The sequence below is a fragment of the Salmo salar genome, chromosome ssa04, assembly GCF_905237065.1.
Source record: "Salmo salar chromosome ssa04, Ssal_v3.1, whole genome shotgun sequence".
In the NCBI taxonomy this organism is placed as follows: domain Eukaryota; kingdom Metazoa; phylum Chordata; class Actinopteri; order Salmoniformes; family Salmonidae; genus Salmo; species Salmo salar.
In genome coordinates, this window is record NC_059445.1 from 31,642,780 (window position 1) to 31,668,007 (window position 25,228).

A 25,228-nucleotide genomic window follows, 5' to 3' on the forward strand; every position below is an offset into this window, starting at 1 on the left:
CCATTCATCCGCCGCCATCACCTCATGTTTCAGCATGATAATGCAGGGCCCCATGTTGCAGGGATCTGTATACAATTCCTGGAAGCTGAAAATGTCCTAGGTCTTCCATGGCTTGCATAGTCACTAGATATGTCACACACTGAGCACTTTTTGGATGCTCTGGATCGGTGTGTATGACAGCGTGTTCCAGTTCCCGCCAATATCCAGCAACTTCGCACAGCCATTGAAGCATAGCCGCGGAAAGTAGTTTGGGGGTGGGGGTGCTGTAGAAATATTTTTTCTGGCGCTGCAGACAGATATATCGGTCCACTAATAAAGGACTGTTAAAGGCCCAGTGCATTACTTTTGTGAGAGAAAAAAAGTTTTTTATTTTTATTTTTTTATTCAGATATTTCTTATTCTGATTTTTCAGGGGATGCTGCAGCACCCTCAGCACTGCTACTTCCAGTGGCTATGCATTGAAGAGGAGTGTGACAACATTCCACAGGCCACAATCAACAGCCTAATCAACTCTATGCGAAGATGTGTCGCGCTGCATGAGGCAAATTGAGGTCACACCAGATACTGACTGGTTTTCTGATCCACGTCCCTAACTTTTTTTAAAGGTATCTGTGACCAACAGATGCATAATTGTATTCCCAGTCATGCGAAATCCATAGACTGGGCCTAATGCATTTATTTCAATTGAATGATTTCTTTATATGAAATGTAAGTTCATAGGAAAACAAAACAAAATAGGAAAAACGCCAAGGGGGATGAATACTTTTGCAAGGCACTGTAAGCAGACAATGAAAGCTCTTACAATATTCGATGATTACATTTCTCAAAAACAGTTTATAGGCTACATGTGCACCACCAAGTCAGAACAGTAGGCGAAAATAAAGATGTGAAAAAAGACCAAATTATTAGGGTGAGGCACATGGGTTACTAACAGCTTACTACACAACATACACTCAGTATTACTGTCTTAGCTACAGTATACATATCTTCCTGGCATATAATTTATGCAGCAGCATACAAGACATTTTTGGACTTGTGGGCAAATTTTATCATCAAACTTTATTATCAAAGTCTGTCATTCTCTGGATGTATGGTGCTTTCAAGACAACCGGGAACTCGAATAAAAAAGGTTGAATCATGATGACGTTAGTTATCTTCAGGTCGTAGCTCTAGAAAGAGGTCCGAATTCTGAATTTACAATTCCAAGTTGGATGAAAGTTCAAAACGAATTTTCTCAGTCGTAGCTCGTTTTTCCCGAGTTCCCAGTTGTCTTGAACTCACTAATGTCAGATTTTGAAGTTCAGAGTTAACACTTTTTTTGAGCGTGGCACAAATCATGCTTCATTGACAATGTTGAATGTTTATAATTTTAAACTTAGGAAAATAGACCCTTAATCTTAGACGTGGTACACACAGCCACTCCACTGAATAGCAGGCTAATGATTGCTTTGCAATGCTTGCAGTTAGCCACTGATTCCTTCCAAACCACTCATTGTTGAATTTGCGATTTCCAACTTGTTGTGTAATGTTTATGTCCAATGGCCAATGAGCACCGATACATTTTGTTTATAATTTCTCTTCGTTATTTCTCTTCATATGACAGGGATTAAAAAGGATTTGCCAGTAGATTGTCGACTTGATTCATGATGATGACTGCTAGCTAAGATTTTGAAAGTATGTAGATATAATGCTACTGTAGATACGTGATTTGACATAATTTTATCTGTGGCCAATGACCTTGAGCCTTCTTGGATGGACACTTCTAATGTAACTCTATGGCAGCTAATGTAACTCTAGGGCTTGAATTTTCTAGCTCTACCCTTAGACTTGGACGTGACATAGTGTCCACATGAGTGACAGAACACTGAGCCAATCACGGCGCAACGCTCCGTATTTTCTGCTGGCTTGCCCCACCACCACAGAAAGCAGCACTGAGCTAGGCTGAAACACCTGCATTTTGGAGCTTCCTTACTCTAGAAAACAAAAAAAGACCATGTTTGTATGCGGCTTTATTAACTCAATGTTATGTTTTTTTTACATTGTTTGTAATCTGATATGTAAAAAAACAAGATAAAAAAACATGAGCTGGGGCACACCCAGAAAAAAAGCTTGTGTGGAGGTGCTGACTAACGGCAAACTAAAAACCAAGAGCGGAATTACTAAAAACTCAACCAATGTCACGACTTCCGCCGAAGTCGGCTCCTCTCCTTGTTCGGGCGGCATTCAGCGGTCGACGTCACCGGCTTTCTAGCCATCGCTGCTCCATTTTTCATGTATCCATTTATTTTGTCTTGTTCCCTGCACACCTGGTTTTCATTCCCCAATCAATTCATATGTATTTATTCCTCTGTTCCCCATCATGTCTTTGTGTAGGATTGTTTGGGTTACGTGTATTTTGATAGTGTGGATATTGTTACGCGCATTACTTTTTGTCTATGTTCCGTGTTTTGACCACATTTTTGTTATTTTTGTGCAGTCATTTGACCGGAATAAAAAGTGCGCCTGTTCACTACACTCTGCTCTCCTGCACCTGACTTCGCCTCCGTTACACACTCCTAACAACCAAAGAAGAAAAACAACGCAACCGTCTATTGTACTAAGTACACCAAGGATTCGGAGAAAATGAAACAAAAAAAATTGCACACCTCTTCAAGGAACCCCCACTGGTGGTCTATATAAATGGTCGCAATATTGGAGATAGTTTGGTTAGATCTGACATGCCCCCTGAGTCCACTCAGACACCCACATACAGGTCGAAAGATCCCTGTGAGGGGTATCATCTCATGCAAGACCAAGGGAGTAATCTATCTCATCACCTGTTCATGTGGAGAAGCCTATGTAGGACAAACAGAGATCCTACTACTACAAAGGCAGGCTTACTGGATATCCTATCTAAAAACATTGATCCCTAGTGGTCTGAATATTGACTTTGATCTCAGGCTCTTCTTATAAACACTTTTTCCTTTATGAACAAGTCTTATAAATGTAAAAAATATTTTTACAGCTTATTAGCGTACACCTAATATGTTCCCCCCGTTGATGATGTTCATTATATATTAAGGGTGAACCAATATTACATGTAACAAAAATGAAATACAAAATTATGTGAAATTGAATGAAACAATAATGTATGTTGACGCTAATATGATGTACAATATTCCATTATGTTTCTATATGATAACAATAGCATAGTATATTTAATATGCCATTACTATTTTTTAACAGTTTCACTAATTCATTTTAATTAACTTAATTATTATGACACACCCTTCACCACTGTCATTGGTTACACTAATTGCACTGTGTGTCTACATAACCTGGTTCAAGTATTTATGACATTACCCTGAGGAAGGCACAGTGATGACGAAACGTTGGTAAATACCCATTAAATTGCTGAGATTATACATGGAGTGTGCGACTTTATTTGGATAGTGTAATCTGATATGCCAAAATGACATGCAAAACAGGAAGCCCCTCCCCCCAAAAAATATTTAAAAAATTGCTAAAAATGTGGCACTCAAAACAGGTGGGGCTCTGAATGATGGGTCGCCAGTGCTTGTAGGCGATGCCAGCTAAACTCTTGCGTAGAAGCACCTAATCGCGTTTAACGGTCTCTTACGCAGAACTGCGCATGTGTAGTCCGTCAACGGCACTCCTTCGATATAAAGTTGTTTTTGACGAAAATTAAAACGGTTTGTCACTTTCACGAGGTTGGATGAATAAGTTCAACTGCTTAAGATATTGCCTCGACTCTTGGTTGTGCTTTTCGATTTCGGCAAAACTAGTGTGCAAAATGAACAACTAAGGAAGATGATTGACTTCCCATTGACTTCTCGAACTCCAAACCACGGTCAGTTCGGTCGCAAGCGTTCGCGGAAGTTTCGTTTCTGGATGTAGAAACTCTGTGCTATAACGCTCCAGGTCATACAAAATAGAATATCAACTGTTTCCACTAGATGGCGGTAAGGCCACATTCATCAATACCTAAAAATCTGAAAAAGTGACCACAGGATGCTATGACAAGAAATTATTGCATGTGTCAACGTGAAGTCATCTGAATGATCTTTTATCAAAATAAGAATTAAATGCATGCCTCTGATCAACATAAATCCAAATGAATGAAGCAAAAGTTTGTATCAACAACTTCATGTAGGCTTATGCAGGGGGAAATTACTATTTTTCCATTGAGGTCTTTTTATTTGATGATAAAATATAATTGTATGGCATTGGATGTGGTTGATAGATTTACACAACCGGAATTCAAAACAGCTGAACTATGCAACACCCGAAAAAAATCTATTGAATTCACCTTGGATTTAAATATGGAAACATTTTAGACTTGATTGCAGAATTGCATATAAACCATGACAACATAATCAATGACAAACAAAAACATCAAATAACAGCAGGTGGAATTGGTGATTAGTTACACCCCCATACAACATCAAGCACTTTGAGTTTGAAAAAAAACAAAACGTAGATATACAAAATACAAATCACCCCAATCAAATAATGATGCAAAGTCAAGGTGTGGTTGTGGATGACGAGACCAAGGTTGCACCTGAAGAGGCAGCAGCAGAGATGTTGAGTTCCTGTAATTTCTCTGTTAGCGTCGTACACTCCTGCTCCAGACTGTGTGGGGGGTCAGTGAGGCACTCTAGAAACTCGCTCCCCGCCACCCTCTTCCCTGTCAGGGGGTCCACCACGTTGCCCACCTTGTGGACTATCTCTGCCAGTTCATGTTTCACATGTCTCGACCTGCGCTCAGCAAGGGCCTTCAGAAGGACTATATCTCCCACGGTGCACTGCTGCAAGGCATCGTGGGCGAAGTAGGTCTTTCTCTTGTTGTAGTACTGTAAGAGAGAATGAGGAGTGAGGACTGGTACAGTTGTTGGACAACTAGGGATGGTAGATGTTACAGTGCCCTGAATAAAAATAAGCTATAACATTGACTGAGAAATAATCAAAGCAAGAGAATTTTCTATACAAATCTCTCTAGTTATTATTTTACATCTGTGCAGACGAGGAGAGGTTGCCTCCTTAGAGATGCACCTATTAAGTGAATGTGCTGGACTGGCCCAGGGGTACTAATGTAGTGGACATGAGTCAGGCTCATTGTCTCGTGATGAGGTAGCCCTGCCAGCATCTTCAAAATCAGTGACCCTCTCGGTCTAATGGTCAAGATGTTTTTTTTTCTCCTGTGGGAGATCCCACCTGTGACACTGGGCTGACCCTGTCTGTGTTTACCTTGAGCAGGTACGGATCCAGAACCAGTCTGGTGACTCTAACTTTTGCGGTCTTCTGCATCTTGGTCCCGATCACTCTGCCGATGATCCATTTAGCATGGACTGAAGCCTGTTTTACAGACATCCTGCTAAAGCTTAGAAATTCCTAGAACACATTACACACAGACAGGCTAAATAGGATGACAAAGTTGTACTAGGGTTGTTTAACTGATAAGCCTTGTACCCATTTAAAGTATATGACCAAAGACTTTGGCTGCTGGGTGGCGAAATGGTCCAAGGCACTGCATCTCAGTGCTAGAGGCGTCACTACAGACCCTGGTTCCAGGCTGTATCACAACCGTGATTGGGAGTCCCATAGGGCGGCGCACAATTGGCCCAGCGTCGTCCGGGTTAGGCCGTCATTGTAATTAATAATTGTTTCTTAAGTGACTTGCCTAGTTAAATACAAACTGTGATATGACACCACCAGATAGATTGGACGGACGGCAAACGAACGTTAGCTTGCCAGTTAACGTTAGCATTTCTTGATCATCTGACTTCGCGTTGGCATGAAGAAAAAAAGCACACAAGCAAAACAGCAACCTCAACATTGAACTTAACAGTAATGCTATTTTAATGTCAAGATATAAAGAGGCAAATCCACTTACTTTATTGGGTAACTAACTGTTCAAGTGAAGGTTAGAAATGCGATCCGACCGACTCTGGCTTGTTTTGATGACGTACCCACGGCGTAATGATGACGTAGCTACGGAGTTTAAAAAGGAACAATACATTGCCGTTTGGTTCTTGGTTGATTACCTTCTCCAAATCGCACGGGCATTTCTTTCCACAGTAAATACTTAGTGATATACACAGTAATATCTTTACATCAATCAACCACATTTCGTTCTTTCTTATTGTTTATCAACATATTTGAACTTACTCTACCAATTGTCTGTGGGGTTGGTTTTTCTATAGGGTGGAATTTGAGACAAAATATCAAATTAAACAGACTTTCCAAACGTGGGTCTGTTGTAGACCCACTTCTTCGCAGCTTTCCTCCTGTCAAAATAAAAGTCCTGGACTTGCGCCAAATATGCACAAACAAGCAATAACTCGTGGGGGACTTTAGTCTCAAATTCCACCCTATATAAGAACCAACCCCATGAACAATTGGTAGAGTAAGTTAAAATATCATTTTATTCAACATTTGTGACAGACAAGGGATGTTTAGGTTTTCATCTATGCAATAATACGTGGCCTTCCTTTCCAGGGATTGGATAGCATGGTCATGTTGGGACTATCAGCCCAAGAGTTCAATATAGCCTAGCCCTTCTCATGACTCTAATTCCATTCCATTACAGTGGAGATATTCCACGTCACGTTTTGCCTTGTGAGGAAAATGCCCCGACACTCCGATGCTGTCCAAATGCTCCATCTTAATGCGAATATTCCTCGGTTTTGGAAACATTTGGAATTTAACTTTCATACCAGTGAGATATAATTTACAACAGATACACATACTGTACGCAGTTTAGTAAAGGTGCACCCGGCTATATTTCCAGAACCACATACAATCCAACCAGAAATTTGGAATGGAATGGTCCAATGGAAAAGCTAGCGCAAGGTGAAAGGATGTGTTGTAGTCGAAGCGGTGTGTGAAAACAGCTGGGTTCAACCTTGCTAAACGGCGTACAGTAAGTGTATCTTTTGTATTTGAAAGATTCTTTCTCGCTTATATGAAAATGTTTACCATTGAGGACCACTTTGGAAACAAGCGTTTTAATTAATACTTTCAAGTGATATCCTCTGGGTCCACATTGTACATTTTGTTGTATATGTCTGTTACCCAAAAATAAATTCAATTCAAGTTCCAAAGATTTCCAAAACCGTATCATTGGCGAGGATTAATATAGTTCATAAATGTTAAAACAGAGTGTCTGGATAGTAGTTAATTGATCCAGATGTGTTCCATACCTTCAGTTGAGAATTCAAGGGCTGGATATACCCCCCTTGGGTTCTTGAGAGCTGGTATAGCCTAGTTCAATAGTGGAATAGAAGCTAGGAACATGTACTTTGTCAGCCACCCTCCAGTGTTACCACTCGATCTCTTAAAAAACATAACTCTTGTTTTTTTCATAATGTCTTAACTTAGTCAGATTAGAACAGAACAAATAGATTTTGTCAGGCTCTTCACTTTTAAGTTTTCTTATCTGTATGTCTGGTCATTGTAACACAGCAATAACCCCCCAGCCTGCAGCTTCTAATCAGACCAATCGTTTGGCATTGGAACACATCCCTCTTTGATTTCCACTGGAGAAGAGAGAAAAAAGAAAGTGAAGTCAGAAATCATACGCAAATGTATGCATAGCAGAGAGTAAACAGCTCGTTCCATCCCTGAGTGGGAATTGGATGCGTGTCAGAACCAACCAACCACAGGCCAATCTGGTCTTAATCAGGCGCATGCTGAGGAGAGAACACAATAGGTCTGGTTCTCCTCGTGTTAGTTTCCCATTTAAGGAAACACTGTGGGTATCTAGCCCAGGTCTACCTCTGCCTCTGCACTGACTTACAGATAACAGCCAACAGAACATAGACTACCCCATACAACAGGACCACTCATAACGCTCACTAATATATCAGCGTCACATATTGTACATTTACTGTAGCCAGGAAGGTCAAATGACTAGATGTAATTTCGATAATCTTTGTGTAAATTAAAAATATTATAAGCCTGAGTTGGTACAAGTGTTGTGAATGTGGTATCGATGTATGAATGTAACTTGAGGATATCAAATCAAATCAAATCAAATCAAATGTATTTATATAGCCCTTCGTACATCAGCTGATATCTCAAAGTGCTGTACAGAAACCCAGCCTAAAACCCCAAACAGCAAGCAAAGCATGTGAAAGAAGCACGGTGGCTAGGAAAAACTCCCTAGGAAAAACTCCCTAGAAAGGCCAAAAACCTAGGAAGAAACCTAGAGAGGAACCAGGCTATGAGGGGTGGCCAGTCCTCTTCTGGCTGTGCAGGGTGGATATTATAACAGAACATGGTCAAGATGTTAAAATGTTCATAAATGACCAGCATGTTCAAATAATAATAATCATAGTAGTTGTCGAGGGTGCAACAAGCAAGTCCGGTGAACAGGTCAGGGTTCCAGGCAGAACAGTTGAAACTGGAGCAGCAGCACGGCCAGGTGGACTGGGGACAGCAAGGAGTCATCATACCAGGTAGTCCTGAGGCATGGTCCTAGGGCTCAGGTCCTCCGAGAGAAAGACAGAAAGAGAGAAAGAGAGAATTAGAGAGAGCATATTTAAATTCACACAGGACACCGGATAAGACAAGAGAAATTGTTCGCTGCTCTGGCACCCCAATGGTGGAACAAGCTCCCTCACGACGCCAGGACAGCGGAGTCAATCACCACCTTCCGGAGACACCTGAAACCCCACCTCTTTAAGGAATACCTAGGATAGGATAAAGTAATCCTTCTAACCCCCCCTTAAAAGATTTAGATGCACTATTGTAAAGTGGTTGTTCCACTGGATATTATAAGGTGAATGCACCAATTTGTAAGTCGCTCTGGATAAGAGCGTCTGCTAAATGACTTAAATGTAAATGTAAATGTAACAGACTGACCCTAGCCCCCCGACACATAAACTACTGCAGCATAAATACTGGAGGCTGAGACAGGAGGGATCAGAAGACACTGTGGCCCCATCCGATGATACCCCCGGACAGGGCCAAACAGGCAGGATATAAACCCACCCACTTTGCCAAAGCACAGCCCCCACACCACTAGAGGGATGTCTCCAACCACCAACTTACCGTCCTAAGACAAGGCCGAGTATAGCCCACAACGATCTCCGCCATGGCACAACCCAAGGGGGGGCGCCAACCCAGACAGGAAGACCACGTCAGTGACTCAACCCACTCAAGTGACGCACCCCTCCCATGGACGGCATGGAAGAACACCAGTAAGCCAGTGACTCAGCCCCTGTAAAAGGGTTAGAGGCAGAGAATCCCAGTGGAAAGAGGGGAACCGGCAAGGCAGAGACAGCAAGGGCGGTTCGTTGCTCCAGCCTTTCCGTTCACCTTCACACTCCTGGGCCAGACTATACTTAATCATAGGACCTACTGAAGAGATAAGTCTTCAGTAAAGACTTAAAGGTTGAGACTGAGTCTGCGTCTCTCACATTGGTAGGCAGACCATTCCATAAAAATGGAGCTCTATAGGAGAAAGCCCTACCTCCAGCCGTTTGCTTAGAAATTCTAGGGACAATTAGGAGGCCTGCGTCTTGTGACCGTAGCGTACGTGTAGGTATGTACGGCAGGACCAAATCGGAAAGATAGGTAGGAGCAAGCCCATGTAATGCTTTGTAGGTTAGCAGTAAAACCTTGAAATCAGCCCTTGCCTTAACAGGAAGCCAGTGTAGGGAGGCTAGCACTGGAGTAATATGATCACATTTTTTGGTTCTAGTCAGGATTCTAGCAGCCGTATTTAGCACTAACTGAAGTTTGTTTAGTGCTTTATCCGGGTAGCCGGAAAGTAGAGCATTGCAGTAGTCCAGCCTAGAAGTAACAAAAGCATGGATTCATTTTTCTGCGTCATTTTTGGACAGAAAGTTTCTGATTTTTGCAATGTTATGTAGATGGAAAAAAGCTGTCCTTGAAACAGTCTTGATATGTTCTTCAAAAGAGAGATCAGGGTCCAGAGTAACGCCGAGGTCCTTCACAGTTTTATTTGAGACGACTGTACAACCATCCAGATTAATTGTCAGATTCAACAGAAGATCTCTTTGTTTCTTGGGACCTAGAACAAGCATCTCTGTTTTGTCCGAGTTTAAAAGTAGAAAGTTTGCAGCCATCCACTTCTTTATGTCTGAAACACAGGCTTCTAGCGAGGGCAATTTTGGGGCTTCACCATGTTTCATTGAAATGTACAACTGTGTGTCGTCCGCATAGCAGTGAAATTTAACATTATGTTTTCGAATGACATCCCCAAGAGGTAAAATATATAGTGAAAACAATAGTGGTCCTAAAACGGAACCTTGAGGAACACCGAAATTTACAATTGATTTGTCAGAGGACAAACCATTCACAGAGACAAACTGATATCTTTCCGACAGATAAGATCTAAACCAGGCCAGAACTTGTCCATGTAGACCAATTTGGGTTTCCAATCTCTCCAAAAGAATGTGGTGATCGATGGTATCAAAAGCGACACTAAGATCTAGGAGCACGAGGACAGATGCAGAGCCTCGGTCTGACGTCATTAAAAGGTGATTTACCACCTTCACAAGTGCAGTCTCAGTGCTATGATGGGGTCTAAAACCAGACTGAAGCGTTTCGTATACATTGTTTGCCTTCAGGAAGGCAGTGAGTTGCTGTGCAACAGCTTTTTCTAAAATTTTTGAGAGGAATGGAAGATTCGATATAGGCCGATAGTTTTTTATCATTTCTGGATCAAGATTCGGCTTTTTCAAGAGAGGCTTTATTACTGCCACTTTTAGTGAGCTTGGTACACATCCGGTGGATAGAGAGCCGTTTATTATGTTCAACATAGGAGGGCCAAGCACAGGAAGCAGCTCTTTCAGTAGTTTAGTTGGAATAGGGTCCAGTATGCAGCTTGAGGGTTTGGAGGCCATGATTATTTTCATCATTGTGTCAAGAGATATCAACTCAAAGGTTACATGCTTATAAAATGCTGTTATAACTGTTTTATTTTTGCATATGGATAACAGCATCCTTAAAATTACATGCACATGTATGTTTTCACAAGATTACTGGCATGGTTAGTCAGCTCTGTATCATATTGTGTCATGAAAGACCCTCATGGGCTGTGACATAATGACTGGATGTCTAGTCACACAAGCCATACAACCAGAGGTCACTTCACAGTCCCCAGATCCAGAACAGAGGCTGGGAAACAAAGTATTAAATAAAGTCATTACTAAATGGAACTTTCTGCCACCCAGGTAACTCAAGCTAGCAATAAAACCAGATTAAAAACCATATAAAAGAACACCTTATGGCATGACGGGGACTGTGAAGAGACACACAGACATTTTTATTCATTTTGTATTCAGCATTTCGCATTTTCAGTACTTTACATTTTATTATGTACAGTATGTATTGTATTATGTACACTACATGACTAAAAGTATGTGGACACCTGGACACCTGCTCGAACATCTCATTCCAAAATCATGGGCATTAACATGGAGTTGGTCCGCCTTTGCTGCTATAACAGCCTCCACTCTTCTGGGAAGGCTTTCCACTAGATGTTGGAACGTTGCTGCGGGGACTTTCTTCCAATCAGCCGCAAATGCATTAGTGAAGTCAAGCACTGATGCTGGGTGATTTAGGCCTGGCTCGCAGTCAGCGTTCCAATTCATCCCAAAGGTGTTCTATGGGGTTGAGGTAAGGGCTCTGTCCAGGCCAGTCAAGTTTTTCCACACCGACCTCGACAAACCATTTCTGTATGGACCTCGCTTTGTGCACGTGGGCATTGTCATACTGAAACAGGAAAGGGCCTTCGCCAAACTGTTGCCATTAAGTTGGAAGCACAGAACCATCTAGAATGTCCTTGTATGCTGTAGCAATAACATTTCCCTTCACTTGAACTAAGGGGCCTAGCCCGAACTATGAAAAACAGCCCCAGACCATTATTCCTCCTCCACAAAACTTTACAGTTGGCTCTATGCATTGGGGCAGGTAGCGTTCTCCTGGTATATGCCAAATCCAGATTCGTCCGTCGGACAGTCAAATGGATTAAATTGTTTTTATTCTCATCAATCTACGCACAATAACCCATAATCACAAAGCAAAAACTGGTTTTTAGAAATTTGATTAAAAAAATTAAAACTGAAGTATTACATTTAGGTAAGTCTTCAGACCCTTTACTCAGTACTTTGCTGAAGCACCTTTGGCAGCGTTTACAGCTTCCAGTCTTCTTGAGTATGAAGCTAAAAGCTTGGCACACCTGTATTTGTGGAGTTTCTTCCATTCTTCTCTGCACATCCTCTCAAGCTCTGTCAGGTTGGATGGGAAGCGTTGCTGCACAACTCATTTTAGGTCTCTCCAGAGATGTTCGATCGGGTTCAAGTCCGAGCTCTGGCTGGGCCACTCAAGGACATTCAGAGACTTTTCCCAAAGCCACTCCTGCGTTGTTTTGGCTGTGTACTTAGGCTCATTGTCCTGTTGGAAGGTGAACCTTCACTCCAGTCTGAGGTCCTGAGCGCTCTTGAGCAGGTTTTCATCAAGGATCTCTTTGTACTTTACTCCGTTCATCTTTCACTCGATCCTGACTAGTCTCCCATTCCCTGCCATTGAAAAACATCCCCACAGCATGCTGCCACCACTATGCTTCACCATAGGGATGGTGCCAGGTTTCCTCCAGACGTGACGCTTAGCATTCAGGCCAAATAATTACACCTGGGTTTCATCAGACCAGAGAATCTTGTTTATCATGGTCTGAGAGTCCCTTTTGGCAAACTCCAAGCGGGCTGTCATGTGCCTTTTACTGAGGAGTGGCTTCCGTCTGGCCACTCTACCATAAAGGTCTGATTGGTGGAGTGCTGCAGAGATAGTTGTCCTTCTGGAAGGTTCTCCTATCTCCACAGAGGAACTCTGGAGCTCTGTCAGTAACCATCAGGTTCTTGGTCACCTCCCCGACCAAGGCCCTTCTCCCCCACTTCCTCAGTTGGACTCCAAAGAAGTTGTAAGAACATCTCAAGGATGATCAATGGAAGCAGGATGCACCTGAGCTCAATTTCGAGTCCCATAGCAAAGGGTCTGAATACTTATGCAAATGAGGTATTTATGTTTTTTATTATTAATACATTTGCAAACATTTCTAAAAACCTGTTTTTGCTTTGTCATTATGGGGTATTTTGTGTAGATTGATGGGGGGAAAAAATTATTTGATCAATTTTAGAATAAGGCTGTACGTAACAAAATGTGGAAAAAGTAAATTGGTCTGAATACTTTCCGATTGCACTGTATAGTGTTTGGGATATGATTGTGATATTTTGTAGTCTCGCCTGGCTATCTTAAGAAGAATGCACTAGCTGTGGGTCGTAGCTGTGGGTCGCTTTGAATGGCTAAATTGTAATGTAAATGTTGTCATATGTATGTATGTTTATGTATATTATGCATGTTATTTGTTGTGTTGTTTCCTGTTTAGACCCTAGGAAGAGTTGCCGCTGCCTCAGCAGCAGCTAATTGTAGATGCTAATAAATACTAATAGTAAAAAATACATAGTTACATTCAAACATAAAATACTATATGAGATACCAGAACTATCTGCCTCATGGTTTCTATGATAGCACAGTGTGGGAGACAACTCTTTACAGACTGGCACTTTCTATATCGGACGTACACTCTTAGGAAACAAAAAGGGTCTATCTAGGTTCTGGGTAAGTTGCAGGAGTTTCATGGCACAAACAGGGAGCCCAGCCAACAGCGAGTTGCATAAATCCAGACGAAAGATGACAAGCGCCTGGATTAGGACCTGTGTTGCTTCCTGTATGAGGTAGGGTCGTACTCTACAGGTGTTGTAGAGCATGAACCTGAAGGAGTGAGTCACTACTTTGATGTTTGCCGAGAACGATAGGGTGTTGTCCAGGGTCATGCCAAGGTTCTTTGCACTCTGGGAGGGGGACACCATGGAGTTGTCAACCGTGATGCAGAGGTCTGGAGTAGTGTCCTGGTTAAACAAAGACAAAGGGTGTGAAACATACATGATGAGTCAAAAATCTATACCTCCCAACTAATGAATTGTACTTTATATTGAAGTTCTGTTTCAACTCTGGACAGGTGCTTTCTTTAAACTTACTCCACACACGTCTTCAGTAGCCTTGCTGGATTTTAGGGTTAGGATTAGGGGTTGGGGTTAGGGGTTAGGATTAGGGATTAGGGTTTAGGGTTAAAATCTATACCTCCCAACTAATGAATTGTACTTTGTATCGTAGTTCTTTTTCAAATCTGCAGAGGTGCTTTCATGAAACATACTCCATACACGTCTTCAGTAGCCTTGCTCGATTTTCGCAAACAAACAAGGGGACCTTCCAGGACTGTTGTCTTCCGGTGTGCCACAGTGTTGGAGTTCTGAAAAACAATACATACAAGAAAACAAAAGGATTTACTTTACATATTTGTGAGTACTTTGTGGCATTTATGATACCTTAAAGCAATTTGTAAATTTTTGGGCGACCCAACATAATGCACATATAAATGTGATTTGTCATTCTCATTGAATACAAATCTAAGAAGCGGTAGAAATGTTCTATGTGTGCTATTTCTATGCTTCCCCTGCTTAAGTGTAGCTTTTACTTTTGGGACCAGGATCAAACAACTGAAAATAAAATATTTTCAGTTATGGAAAATATATATATATTTCAGAGCAGTTTAGATGGTACAGTGAGGTTTTGTCACAAACTGAAATTAGGCATACTATTATAATTTTAGCAACCAAGAAATAGCGGAGTGATTTCTGCGTAGTGCATCTTTAAATGCCGATAGTGCTAATAGCTGAAAGATTAAACATGTTGTGGTGCTCCCTTGAGCTAACATACGTCACCCTCACATTTAAATTGTCCGACTGAGTCCAGAACTAAACAGAGGTAGGTAGCTAGCGTCAATGGGAGGTGAAATGGATCAGTAGATTTCTTTTTTTACATTATGTCAGGAAGACTTTCCTGTCCTATAAAAAGGGTTGTGTATGGTTTTCACCAGGCTCTGATAAACCTGTGTTCCAAGATGGCAAGGTTTGACTAGGTTCTAAGCAAGGACAGTCATGCGTTAATATGAATTAATCTAAATGTCATTAAGAGGTTACCTGTTGATCGAGCTTGTCTAGGTCGTCTTCCAGAAGCTCCCCTTCTGGCTCGGTACATTTTGAGGAATTGAGGCGAGTGCTGGTTAAAAGATGCTCTGAATGTCTCCAGCAGGTCCACGTTGGTGATGCACCTAAACACATCATAGATCTGTTGATGGCAACAAAAAGAAAACAAATCAAAGGCCTTTGCTAAAAGCTCATACTGCCTACTTACTTGATAGGCTTTGAATGTACAACATTAGACAGAGAAAAACACACACGGTTAAAGTAGTACCACCAGATTGTGAACATTTTGTCTAGCCTATCTGACAATGAAAGTACAGTTAAGCCTACGACCGAGCTATGAAAAACACATGCTCAGTCTGCAGCAACTATCAAAGAATTTAAAAAATCGACTAAATTTACCTCATCTGGACAAAATAGGACGGGCCATCGGTCCTGGACCTAAGATACCATTGGAGCCATATTGACAATCTCCTTCCTTCACAGAGAAAAGGTCAGGTGCATCTTCTGACTGATGAGTGTTGAATCTCTCCTTCTCTTTTTAATTTCTTCCACAATGATTAGACTTTCCTCCTCCAGACTATCATCATTTTGGCCCTCAGTATGGTCAGGCAGGTAAATAACTTATCGTCTTTTCTTAGTAACATTGGGCGCATTCGAGCAGATCACTTTTGGCATGTTGCATTTTTGGTATAAAAAATAACGAGAGTCGCACACTCCATATATAAACTCCCAGTAATTGATTGGGTTGATTGGGTAATTTATCTAATCAATTACTGGGAGTTATATATGGAGTGTGCGACTCTATTTTCATAGCTTATAGTTTATTTGTCGTTAGTCAGCACCTCTACATAAAACCATTTTCTCTGGGTGTGCGCCAGCTCATGTTTTTATTGCATTATGGGTATAACAATTGTCAGACTTGCGACTACATGTCGACTGCATGACCTTTACAACAACCACGTGATCAAAGGTCATGAACTTTCAACTGCAGTTGACTGGAAATTTCTGCAGTTGCTCCTCACCAACTGCAACTTGAAGTTGGAACCAAAGCATTGTGGGAGACAACGTTCAGTTTTTTTGAAGCAGAAGGCACTACTATCAGGATAAAGGTAAGATCCAGATGCAGACCGTGTTGAAGTAACAATGTTTATTACAGCAACAGGGGCAAAGGTACAGGATGGCAGGCAGGCTCAGGCAGAGTGGTCAGGCGGGCGGGCGGGCTCAGGGTCAGGACAGGCAAGAGTCAAAACCAGGAGGACGAGAAAAGAGAGACTGGGGAAAAGCAGGAGCTCATACAAAAAACGCTGGTTGACTTGACAAACAAGACGAACTGGCAACAGACAAACAGAGAGCACAGGTATGAATACACAGGGGATAATGAGGAAGATGGACGACACCTGGAGGGGGATGGAGACAAGGACAGGTGAAACAGATCAGGGTGTGACACTACATGCTGAGAAATGGTTGATGTTGCCACCTACCATTGGTTATTATCAATGAATGTTTACTGTTTTGGGTGGATGACTATTTAGATATTAAATACATCTTTATCCTTACATCCTTGCAATCTAATTACATAGGCCTATGTGATCCAAATTTCTAACATAAATAAATGAAATATCCTAGTTGCGACAATATAGCTCATGTATTTATCTAGTTGTTACTGTAATGTTGCATCCCATGTTAAAGCCTACAATTTGTTTTGTCTGTAATATTCAATATTCTGTAATATTCAATATTCAAATAAAATTTTGTTGATTGTCTATTAAATGTGAATAAAATTGAATAAATATTGTAGGCTACACATGGGTTATTGTGGGTGATTTCTACTATGGCAATTTTAGAGGCTTAATCTGTGTCCTGGAAGCCGGCCCTTAATGAGTAAGACACTAGTTGTGGACTGAATACCAAGTGGATTTGACTGCTTGGCATGTCGCTTGGCATATTGTTTACCCTGATGTACATGTATAGTCTAATCCTTTTCTGTACACTAAGTGTTTTGTCCTTCATGTGATTGAATCAAATTCTGTTCTTTACATGCTTAGTGACAAAAGCAACATAAAGGTTGAAAATTAAAGAAACACGCTGCAGGCTGTAGTGATGCTGACATGCAATCAATTACCATACAGGAAGAATCTTTGTAGACACCATTTAATCACATCTGTTACAATTCCATGTTGAACAATCACAAATAATAATGAGGAAGGTACAAGGGCATGAAGTAATGACAAACAGAGCATATCCCATATGCTGCAGAAACACCTACTGTATATGTTCTCATTCACCCACAGGGGAGCCAGCCCAAGCCAATCAGAAGGATTTTTCCCCCACAAAGGCCTTTATTACAGACAGAAATACTGTTTCATCAGCTGTCCAGGTGGCTGGTCTTAGACGATCCCACAGCTGAAGAAGCCGGATGTGGAGGTCCTGTGCTGGCATAGTTACACGTGGTCTGTAGTTGTGAGGCCGGTTGGACGTACTGCGAAATTATCTAAAACAACGTTGGAGGTGACTTATGGTAGAGAAATGAACATTCAATTCTCTGGCAACAGCTCTGGTGGACATTCCCGCAGTCTGCATGCCGATTGCACGCTGCCTCAAAACTTGAGACATCTGTGGCATTGTGTGACGAAACTGTACATTTTAGAGTGGCCTTTTGTTCCCAGCACAAGGTACACCTGTGTAATTATCATGCTGTTTAATCAGCTTCTTGATATGCCACACCTGTCAGGTGGATGGAATCAAGTCGGTCGGTCACATATGTGATAGTGGAGTATTGGCCTGGGGGAAGACACTAAATGTATTGGGTAAAGTGTTATGAAATATAATATCATGTACTATTTTAAATTGTACCTGACTTAATGTTGCTGGACCCCAGGAAAAGTAACTGTTGCCTTGGTAGCAGCTAATGGGGATCCTTAAATACAAATACAAAACTCAACTAACAAAATCTGACCAGAGAGGTCTGACCAGAGAGGTCCAGGACCTTAAGAACAATTTTCAGTTCTCTCAAGGAGAGGTGGATGTCCTCAAAGAGACTTGCAGCAATATTTTTTATATTTTTTATTTTTATTTCACCTTTATTTAACCAGGTAGGCAAGTTGAGAACAAGTTCTCATTTACAATTGCGACCTGGCCAAGATAAAGCAAAGCAGTTCGACAACATACAAAAACACAGAGTTACACATGGAGTAAAACAACATACAATCAATGATACAGTAGAAAAAATAAGACTATATACAATGTGAGCAAATGATGTGAGATAAGGGAGGTAAAGGCAAAAAAAAGGCCATGGTGGCAGAGTAAATACAGTATAGCAAGTAAAACACTGGATTGGTAGATTTGTTATTTGAAGAAAGTTAAAAGTTAAAATATAAATAATATGGTGCAAAGGAGCAAAATAAATAAAATAAATAAATACAGCAGGGGAAGAGGTAGTAGTTTGGGCTAAATTATAGATGGGCTATGTACAGGTGCAGTGATCTGGGAGCTGCTCTGACAGCTGGTGCTTAAAGCTAGTGAGGGAGATAAGTGTTTCCAGTTTCAGAGATTTTTGTAGTTCGTTCCAGTCATTGGCAGCAGAGAACTGGAAGGAGAGACGACCAAAGGAGGAGTTGGCTTTAGGGGTGACCAGAGAGATATACCTGCTGGAGCGCGTGCTACAGGTGGGTGCTGCTATGGTGACCAGTGAGCGGAGATAAGGGGGGACTTTACCTAGCAGGGTCTTGTAGATGACCAGGAGCCAATGTGTTTGGCGACGATTATGAAGCGAAGGCCAGCCAATGAGAGCGTACAGGTCGCAGTGGTGGGTAGTATATGGGGCTTTGGTGACAAAACGGATGGCATTGTGATAGACTGCATCCAGCTTGTTGAGTAGGGTATTGGAGGCTATTTTGTAAATGACATAGCCGAAGTCGAGGATTGGTAGGATGGTCAGTTTTACGAGGGTATGTTTGGCAGCATGAGTGAAGGATGCTTTGTTGCGAAATAGGAAGCCAATTCTAGATTTAACTTTGGATTGGAGATGATATGACCACAAACTGTAAGTCCATGCGACTTCACTGTCTGTGAATCATTATTAACAATGACTGGAAAACAGACTATCTATAGGGACAATCCAGGAGGAATAACATTGTTGTCGGTGGCATACCAGAGTCTTCACATGAGAACTGGGCCGAGTCAGAGGAGAAAGGAGGAAAAATGATCACTGAAAAGCTGCAGATGGATCATAGGAAAATGGGTGGAGCGTGCCCCCACAGGTCTAGAAAACCTGTAACCAGCCAAGGTGACAGACCCAGACTGATAGTAGTCAAGTTTTTAAGGTTTAAGGACAAGATGGCTGCTCTGGAGAGAGCCAAGAACTTAAGAGGAACCAACATCTTCCTTAACTACTCGGAAGCTGTGCGCCAGAGATGGGAAAAACTTATCCTGGCCATGAATGCTGCCAGAGAGCATGGGTACATTGCATACATCCGCTACGACAGGCTCATTGTCCACCCTCCCTCCCAAAAGACTGGGAGAAGTGAGAGAGCTTAGCTTCCAGGTTAGTAGCTTCAGCCGCTGAGGCCGGTTGGACATGCTGCCAAATACTCTAAAAAGACCTTGGAGGCGGCTTAAGGTAGAGAAATGGACATTCTGGTGGATATTCCTGCAGTCAGCATGCCAATTGCATGCTCCCTCAAAACTTGAGACATCTGTGGCATTGTGTGACAAAGCTGCACATTTTAAATTGACCTTTTATTGTCCCTAGCACAAGATGCACCTGTGTAATGGTTATGCTGTTTAATCAGCTTCTTGATATGTCACACCTGTCAGATGGATGGATTATCTTGACAAAGGACAAATGCTCACTAACAGGGATATAAACACATTTCAGCACAACATTCGAGAAAAATAAGCTTTCTGTGGGTAATTGTTTTTCAGCTCATGAAACATGAGACCAACACTTTACATGCTCCGTTTATATTTTTGTTCATTGTAGTATAGGGAATCATTGTACCATTTAAATTGCTGTGAAATAAACACTACATGACAAAAAGTATGTGGACACCTGCTCATCGAACATTTCATTCCAATATCATGGGCATTAATATGGAGTTGGTCCCCCCTTTGCTGCTATAACAACATCCACTCTTCTGGAAAGGCTAGAGTCGTATAGGATGTCATTGTATGTTGTAGCGTTAATATTTCCCTTCACTGGAGCTAAGGGGCCTAGCCTGAACAATGAAAAACTGCCCCAGACCATTATTCCTCCTCCACCAAACAGGTAGCGCACCAAACCCAGAATCGTCTGTCAGACAGCCAGATGGTGAAGCTGTGTGCTCGATTTGATATACCTGTCAGCAACGGTTGTGGTTGAAATAGCAGAATCCACTCATTTGAAGGGGTGTCCACCTACTTTTGTATGTGGCGTTATAACTGCGCCGTTATTCGTCTGTTTGTGGCCCGCCTGTTAGGACTGCAGTTTTTACAGCTGTTTGAAACTGGTGGACCAAAACCGAAGGACTGCCGTTTTTACAGCTGTTTGAAACTGGTGGACCAAAACGAAAGTAAAACCGAAATAACTTTTGTTTTGGTCCACCAGTTTCAAACAGCTGTAAAAACGGCAGTCCTAACAGGCGGGCCACAAACAGACGAATAACGGCGCAGTACAACAGTGGTGTTAACGGCATTGCGGAACGTACAACTCGTTGATCATTGTCAGGGATGGGCTATTGCATCAGACGACCACCCCGGGTTCCACTCCTATCAGTTAAAAATAACAAGAAGTGGCTTCATTGGGCACGTGATCACCAACACTGGACAATTGAGGAGTGGAAAAACATTGCCTGGAACATGACAGTGATTTAATTTTACTTGAGTGGCCTGCTCAGTCCCCATACCTCTATCCATGAGATCATTTTGGGATGAGATGGAACGGGCTGTTCGCAGCATGAATGTGCCGGCATCCAAACTGCAGCATCTGCCTGATGCCATCCAGTCAGCATTGACCAACATCCTTGTGGAAAGTTTCCAACACCTTGTACAATCCCTGATGAGGCTGTCCCTGATCAGGCTGTTCTGGAGGCAAAGGGGGATTCGACCCGATACTAGATGGGTGTAGCTAATAAACTGTCCCGTTGAGTGTATATTGTGATGTACATTTGACATACATTTATATCAGTGGAGGCTGCTGAGGGGAAGACAGCTCATAATAATGGCTGGAACAGCTGAATGGAATGGCATCAAACCATGTGTTTGATGTATTTAATGCCATTCCATCTCTTCCGCTCCAACCATTACCACGAGCCCATCCTTCCCAATTAAGGTGCCACCAACCTCCTGTGATATATATATATATATATATACACTTAAAAAAAATCATTTATATATGTTTGAATGTATTTAAAACATATTATATACTTTTTTTTTTACATACATTATTTGGCCAAGTTTTTATATTTCACATATATCCTAAAAAAAATATTTAAAATGTATTTTTTGTCTATATGGCTGTGTCTGTGTAATCATCATGAACAGGACAGGTCTGTACTACTCAGACCAAACAAACACAGAAATGGGAGTGAGAGAAATAGGAAAGGGGGTCAGGGATAGAATGAGGGATGAATAAAGAAGGACTGCATGGGAAGAACACATGGAGGGGAACGTAAACCTGCATGCATCACTGAAATGACATCCCATGGAGCTCTGGTTTCAGTGTGTTTGTGTGTGTGTGTTTTATGATTCTACTTACAGTATGTGACCTATACGAGTGGAATATTATTGTGATAATTGTTAGATAATTTACGACCTTCTCTCCAACAGGTGATATCATAAGTATGAGCCAGACAGACAACACAGACCCCAGCCTGTGTCAAACAGCACCTGTGTACACTACTGACACTAACAGGACACAGTGACACATTCACAGATAAATAAAGGTTTAAACAGACACCATTCATTATTAGTATTAGCTGTAGCAACAGCATTAGAAGTGTTGGAGTAAGTACTAGTACTTTGAAATGCTCCATATGAAGGAAGTGATGCTTGAAGGCCAAGGAAAAGCCGGGATGTCATGTTTGTGCCGATGTCATCGTTGACTAATGGGACATGGTGGTTGTTGAACTAACTCACCTCCGGCCAATGAGACGCTATGTGAGGTGGGCAAGGTCACCACACACCAATCAGATATTGCACCTGCGACAGTTCTTCAGATGAGGTCACAGCGAGCAAATGAGACTGTGGAACAAGGTTACAACTGGACAATTATACAGTTATGAGTTAATAGTTTCATGATATTGCTACAAAGAGAGCTCTTTCTGCTAAGTCATGCACGAAGGTTGAGTCAAAAGTCAAGCACTTCAACAGAATTTATTATGCATACTGTAAGAGACTAAAATACAGAATCACTAATAGTATGCTATGGACCTCAGGCATCCACACACACACATACTGTATGTGCAGTGAATAACATTTACATTTTTACATTTAAGTCATTTAGCAGACGCTCTTATCCAGAGCGACTTACAAATTGGTGGATTCACCTTATGATATCATTACATTGTTAGATTAGCCAGTGAAATAAGACAATCACTAACCAAAACAGCAATGGACAAGGCATATTGACATTAGGGAGAGGCATGCGTAGCCGAGTGATCATAGGGTCCAGTGAGTAGCTGGGCGGGCTGGAGACATGGCGATTCAGACAGCTAGCGGGCCGGGGCTAGCAGGCTAGCAGATGGGCCATAGAGGGACGTCGCCACGGAAGAAGTCTGTTGTAGCCACCTTGTGCGGTTATGTCGGCAGACCAGTCGTGATGGATCCTCGGGGGTCCGTGTAGTAAATTGGCTGATGGACCTCTTCAGCTAACACTCTAGACAGGTAGCGGGCCGCGGCTAGCAGGTTAGCAGATGGGCATTCAGGGGACATCACGACGGAGGAGCCTGTTTAAAAAAACCCTCGGGCGGATTACGTTGGTAGTCCAGTCGTGATGGATCGGCAGGGCTCCGTATTGGCAATAAAAGAGGTCCAGGTCAATTGGCAAAATAGGTATTGTAGCCCAAGGAGTGGCTGATGGACCTCTTCAGCTAGCCGGGAAATGGGCCTAGCATCGGCTAGCTCCAGGCTAATTGGTGCTTGCTTCAGGACAGAGCCGTTAGCCAGGAGAAGCCAATTGGAAAGCAGCTAGCTAGCTGCGATGATCCAGGTGAAGAGGTTCAGAGCTTGCGGTAGGAATCCGGGATATGGAGAAAAAGAAGTCCGATAAGCTCTGGGTTGAATTGCGCTGTGCAGACTGGCAGGAGTTGTCCGGGCTAAAGGTTAGCTGATGACCACTGGTAGTGGCTAGCTGACTAGTAGCTTGTTAGCTGGCTAGCTTCTGTTGGGGGTTCCGGTTCTAAAGTAAAGAAAATAGCAGATCCATACCACATTGGGTGAGGCAGGTTGCAGGAGAGTATGTTGAAGTTGGGGTTAAGAAAAATATAAAATATATGCGAAGAAAAAAGATTAAAAGATTTATACACGGGACACGACAAGACGAAGACAAAGACGGCTGACTGCTACGCCATCTTGGATTTTTGAGGGAATGTTGACAGTGCATGTCAGGGCAAAAACGAAGGCATGAGGTTGAAGGAGTTGTCCGTAAAGCTCCGAGACAGGATTGTGTTGAGGCACAGATCTGGCGAAGGGTACCAAGACATTTCTGCGGAATTTAAGGTCCCCAGGAACACAAAGGCCTCCATCATTCTTAAATGGAAGAAGTTTGGATCCACCAAGACTCTTTCTAGAGCTGGCCGCCTGTCCAAACTGAGCAATCGAGTGAGAAGGGCTTTGGTCAGGGAGCTGACCAAGAACCTTATAGTCACTCTGACCGAGCTCTAGAGTTCCTCTGTGGAGATGGGAGATCCTTCCAGAAGGACAACCATCTCTGCAGCACTCCACCAATCAGGCCATTATGGTAGAGTGGCCAGATGGAAGTCACTCCTCAGTAAAAGGCACATGACAGCCCGCTTGGAGTTTGCCAAAAGGCACCTAAAAAAAGATTCTCCGGTCTGATGACACCAGAGAGGAGAATGATATTGTAGAAAAAGAGAATGAGCGGGAAGAGGAGCAGGAATAGAGAAAGAGAGATAGGAGGGGGTAAAGGTGATGTAATAGGACAGAGAGAATTCCCATACGGAAAAAAATACACAAATATATTTTTTGAAACATTTTTTAGGATACATGTGAAATATAACATAAAACATATAATTAATTACATTTTTGTCAGGGAGCTTGGCCCCAGTGAGGTAGCTAGCCAATCTTATGTTTTTCTAATCTTTTTAGAAGGATAATTGTCCCTTAATGATGTTGTCAGTTATTGTAGGGTCTTCTCCAGACCTGACCACCAAATCTGTCATGCATGAAGGATGAGTGTCACTTAATCATGACCTCTCTCTCGCTCTGAATCCACAGATACCACAACCTCTCCACGACAACTCTTCTCATTGGGCAGCACTGATATTTATAGACTCTCGTAGTATTTAGTATACGCTTCACGAAGACCATGATACAGAAGATATGTATGTGTCTGTGTTTGTGTGTGTATGTTTGTATGGCTGTATGTCTTCATGTAGGTATGTGTGTGTCTGCGTGTGTCTTCGTGCATTGGTATGCGTGTGATTCCCATCATCTCTCACTGTGTGTAGAAGATTGATGAGTTCCCAGTAATGGGAACTCCAGTGCTGATTGTGTGAAAGCGTATCACACACATTGTGATGTCACAATTAAAACAATGATGGAGGTAGAATACCAGAGACCTTTTCCACCCCAGTGCACTGAGGTCATGACTGAAGCCTGGGCCTTCCACAGATAAGGCAACTACGGGCTCAGTCCTATCTCACAGAGCTGTTAACGCTTGCGTGTGTATGCACATGCATGCGTGTGTGTACGTGTGCTTGTGCATGTGTGCATAGATAGGCATTGTCCTACTCCACAAATCCCAGCCAAACCAACAGAACACACACCGTACCTCAGGATTTGCACACCCACATTTTTGGGGGGCCTTTCATAAACATATTTCATGCAATTCTCCGTTATTCACATGACTAGAGACCAGGGGTTGGAACCAAAATTATTTTCCAATCGTTACGTTCTGAACAGAAACACTTTTTTTCAATTGGTTCCACTGTTCCGAC

The 25,228-nt window shown here is 42.2% G+C and overlaps 1 protein-coding gene across 1 annotated transcript; it reads right to left on the reverse strand.

The window, feature by feature from the left end:
* Positions 1-4,174: 4,174 nt before the first annotated feature.
* On the reverse strand, positions 4,175-6,040 carry mrps17 (mitochondrial ribosomal protein S17). The gene is made up of 3 exons (XM_014195738.2): positions 5,894-6,040; positions 5,248-5,391; positions 4,175-4,853 (listed from the first exon to the last, which is right to left on the reverse strand). The coding sequence occupies exons 2-3, from the start codon at positions 5,368-5,370 to the stop codon at positions 4,524-4,526; spliced, it is 453 nt and encodes a 150-aa protein (XP_014051213.1). The 5' UTR covers positions 5,371-5,391; positions 5,894-6,040; the 3' UTR covers positions 4,175-4,523.
* Positions 6,041-25,228: the final 19,188 nt, after the last annotated feature.

Bases quoted from the DNA above. Each gene is read 5' to 3' on its own strand.
- mrps17 (XM_014195738.2), bottom strand. From the start codon at position 5,370: ATGTCTGTAAAACAGGCTTCAGTCCATGCTAAATGGATCATCGGCAGA. The intron at 4,854-5,247 runs GTAAACACAGAC...TCTCTCTTACAG, and splicing joins TGGATCCGTACCTGCTCAAG to TACTACAACAAGAGAAAGAC.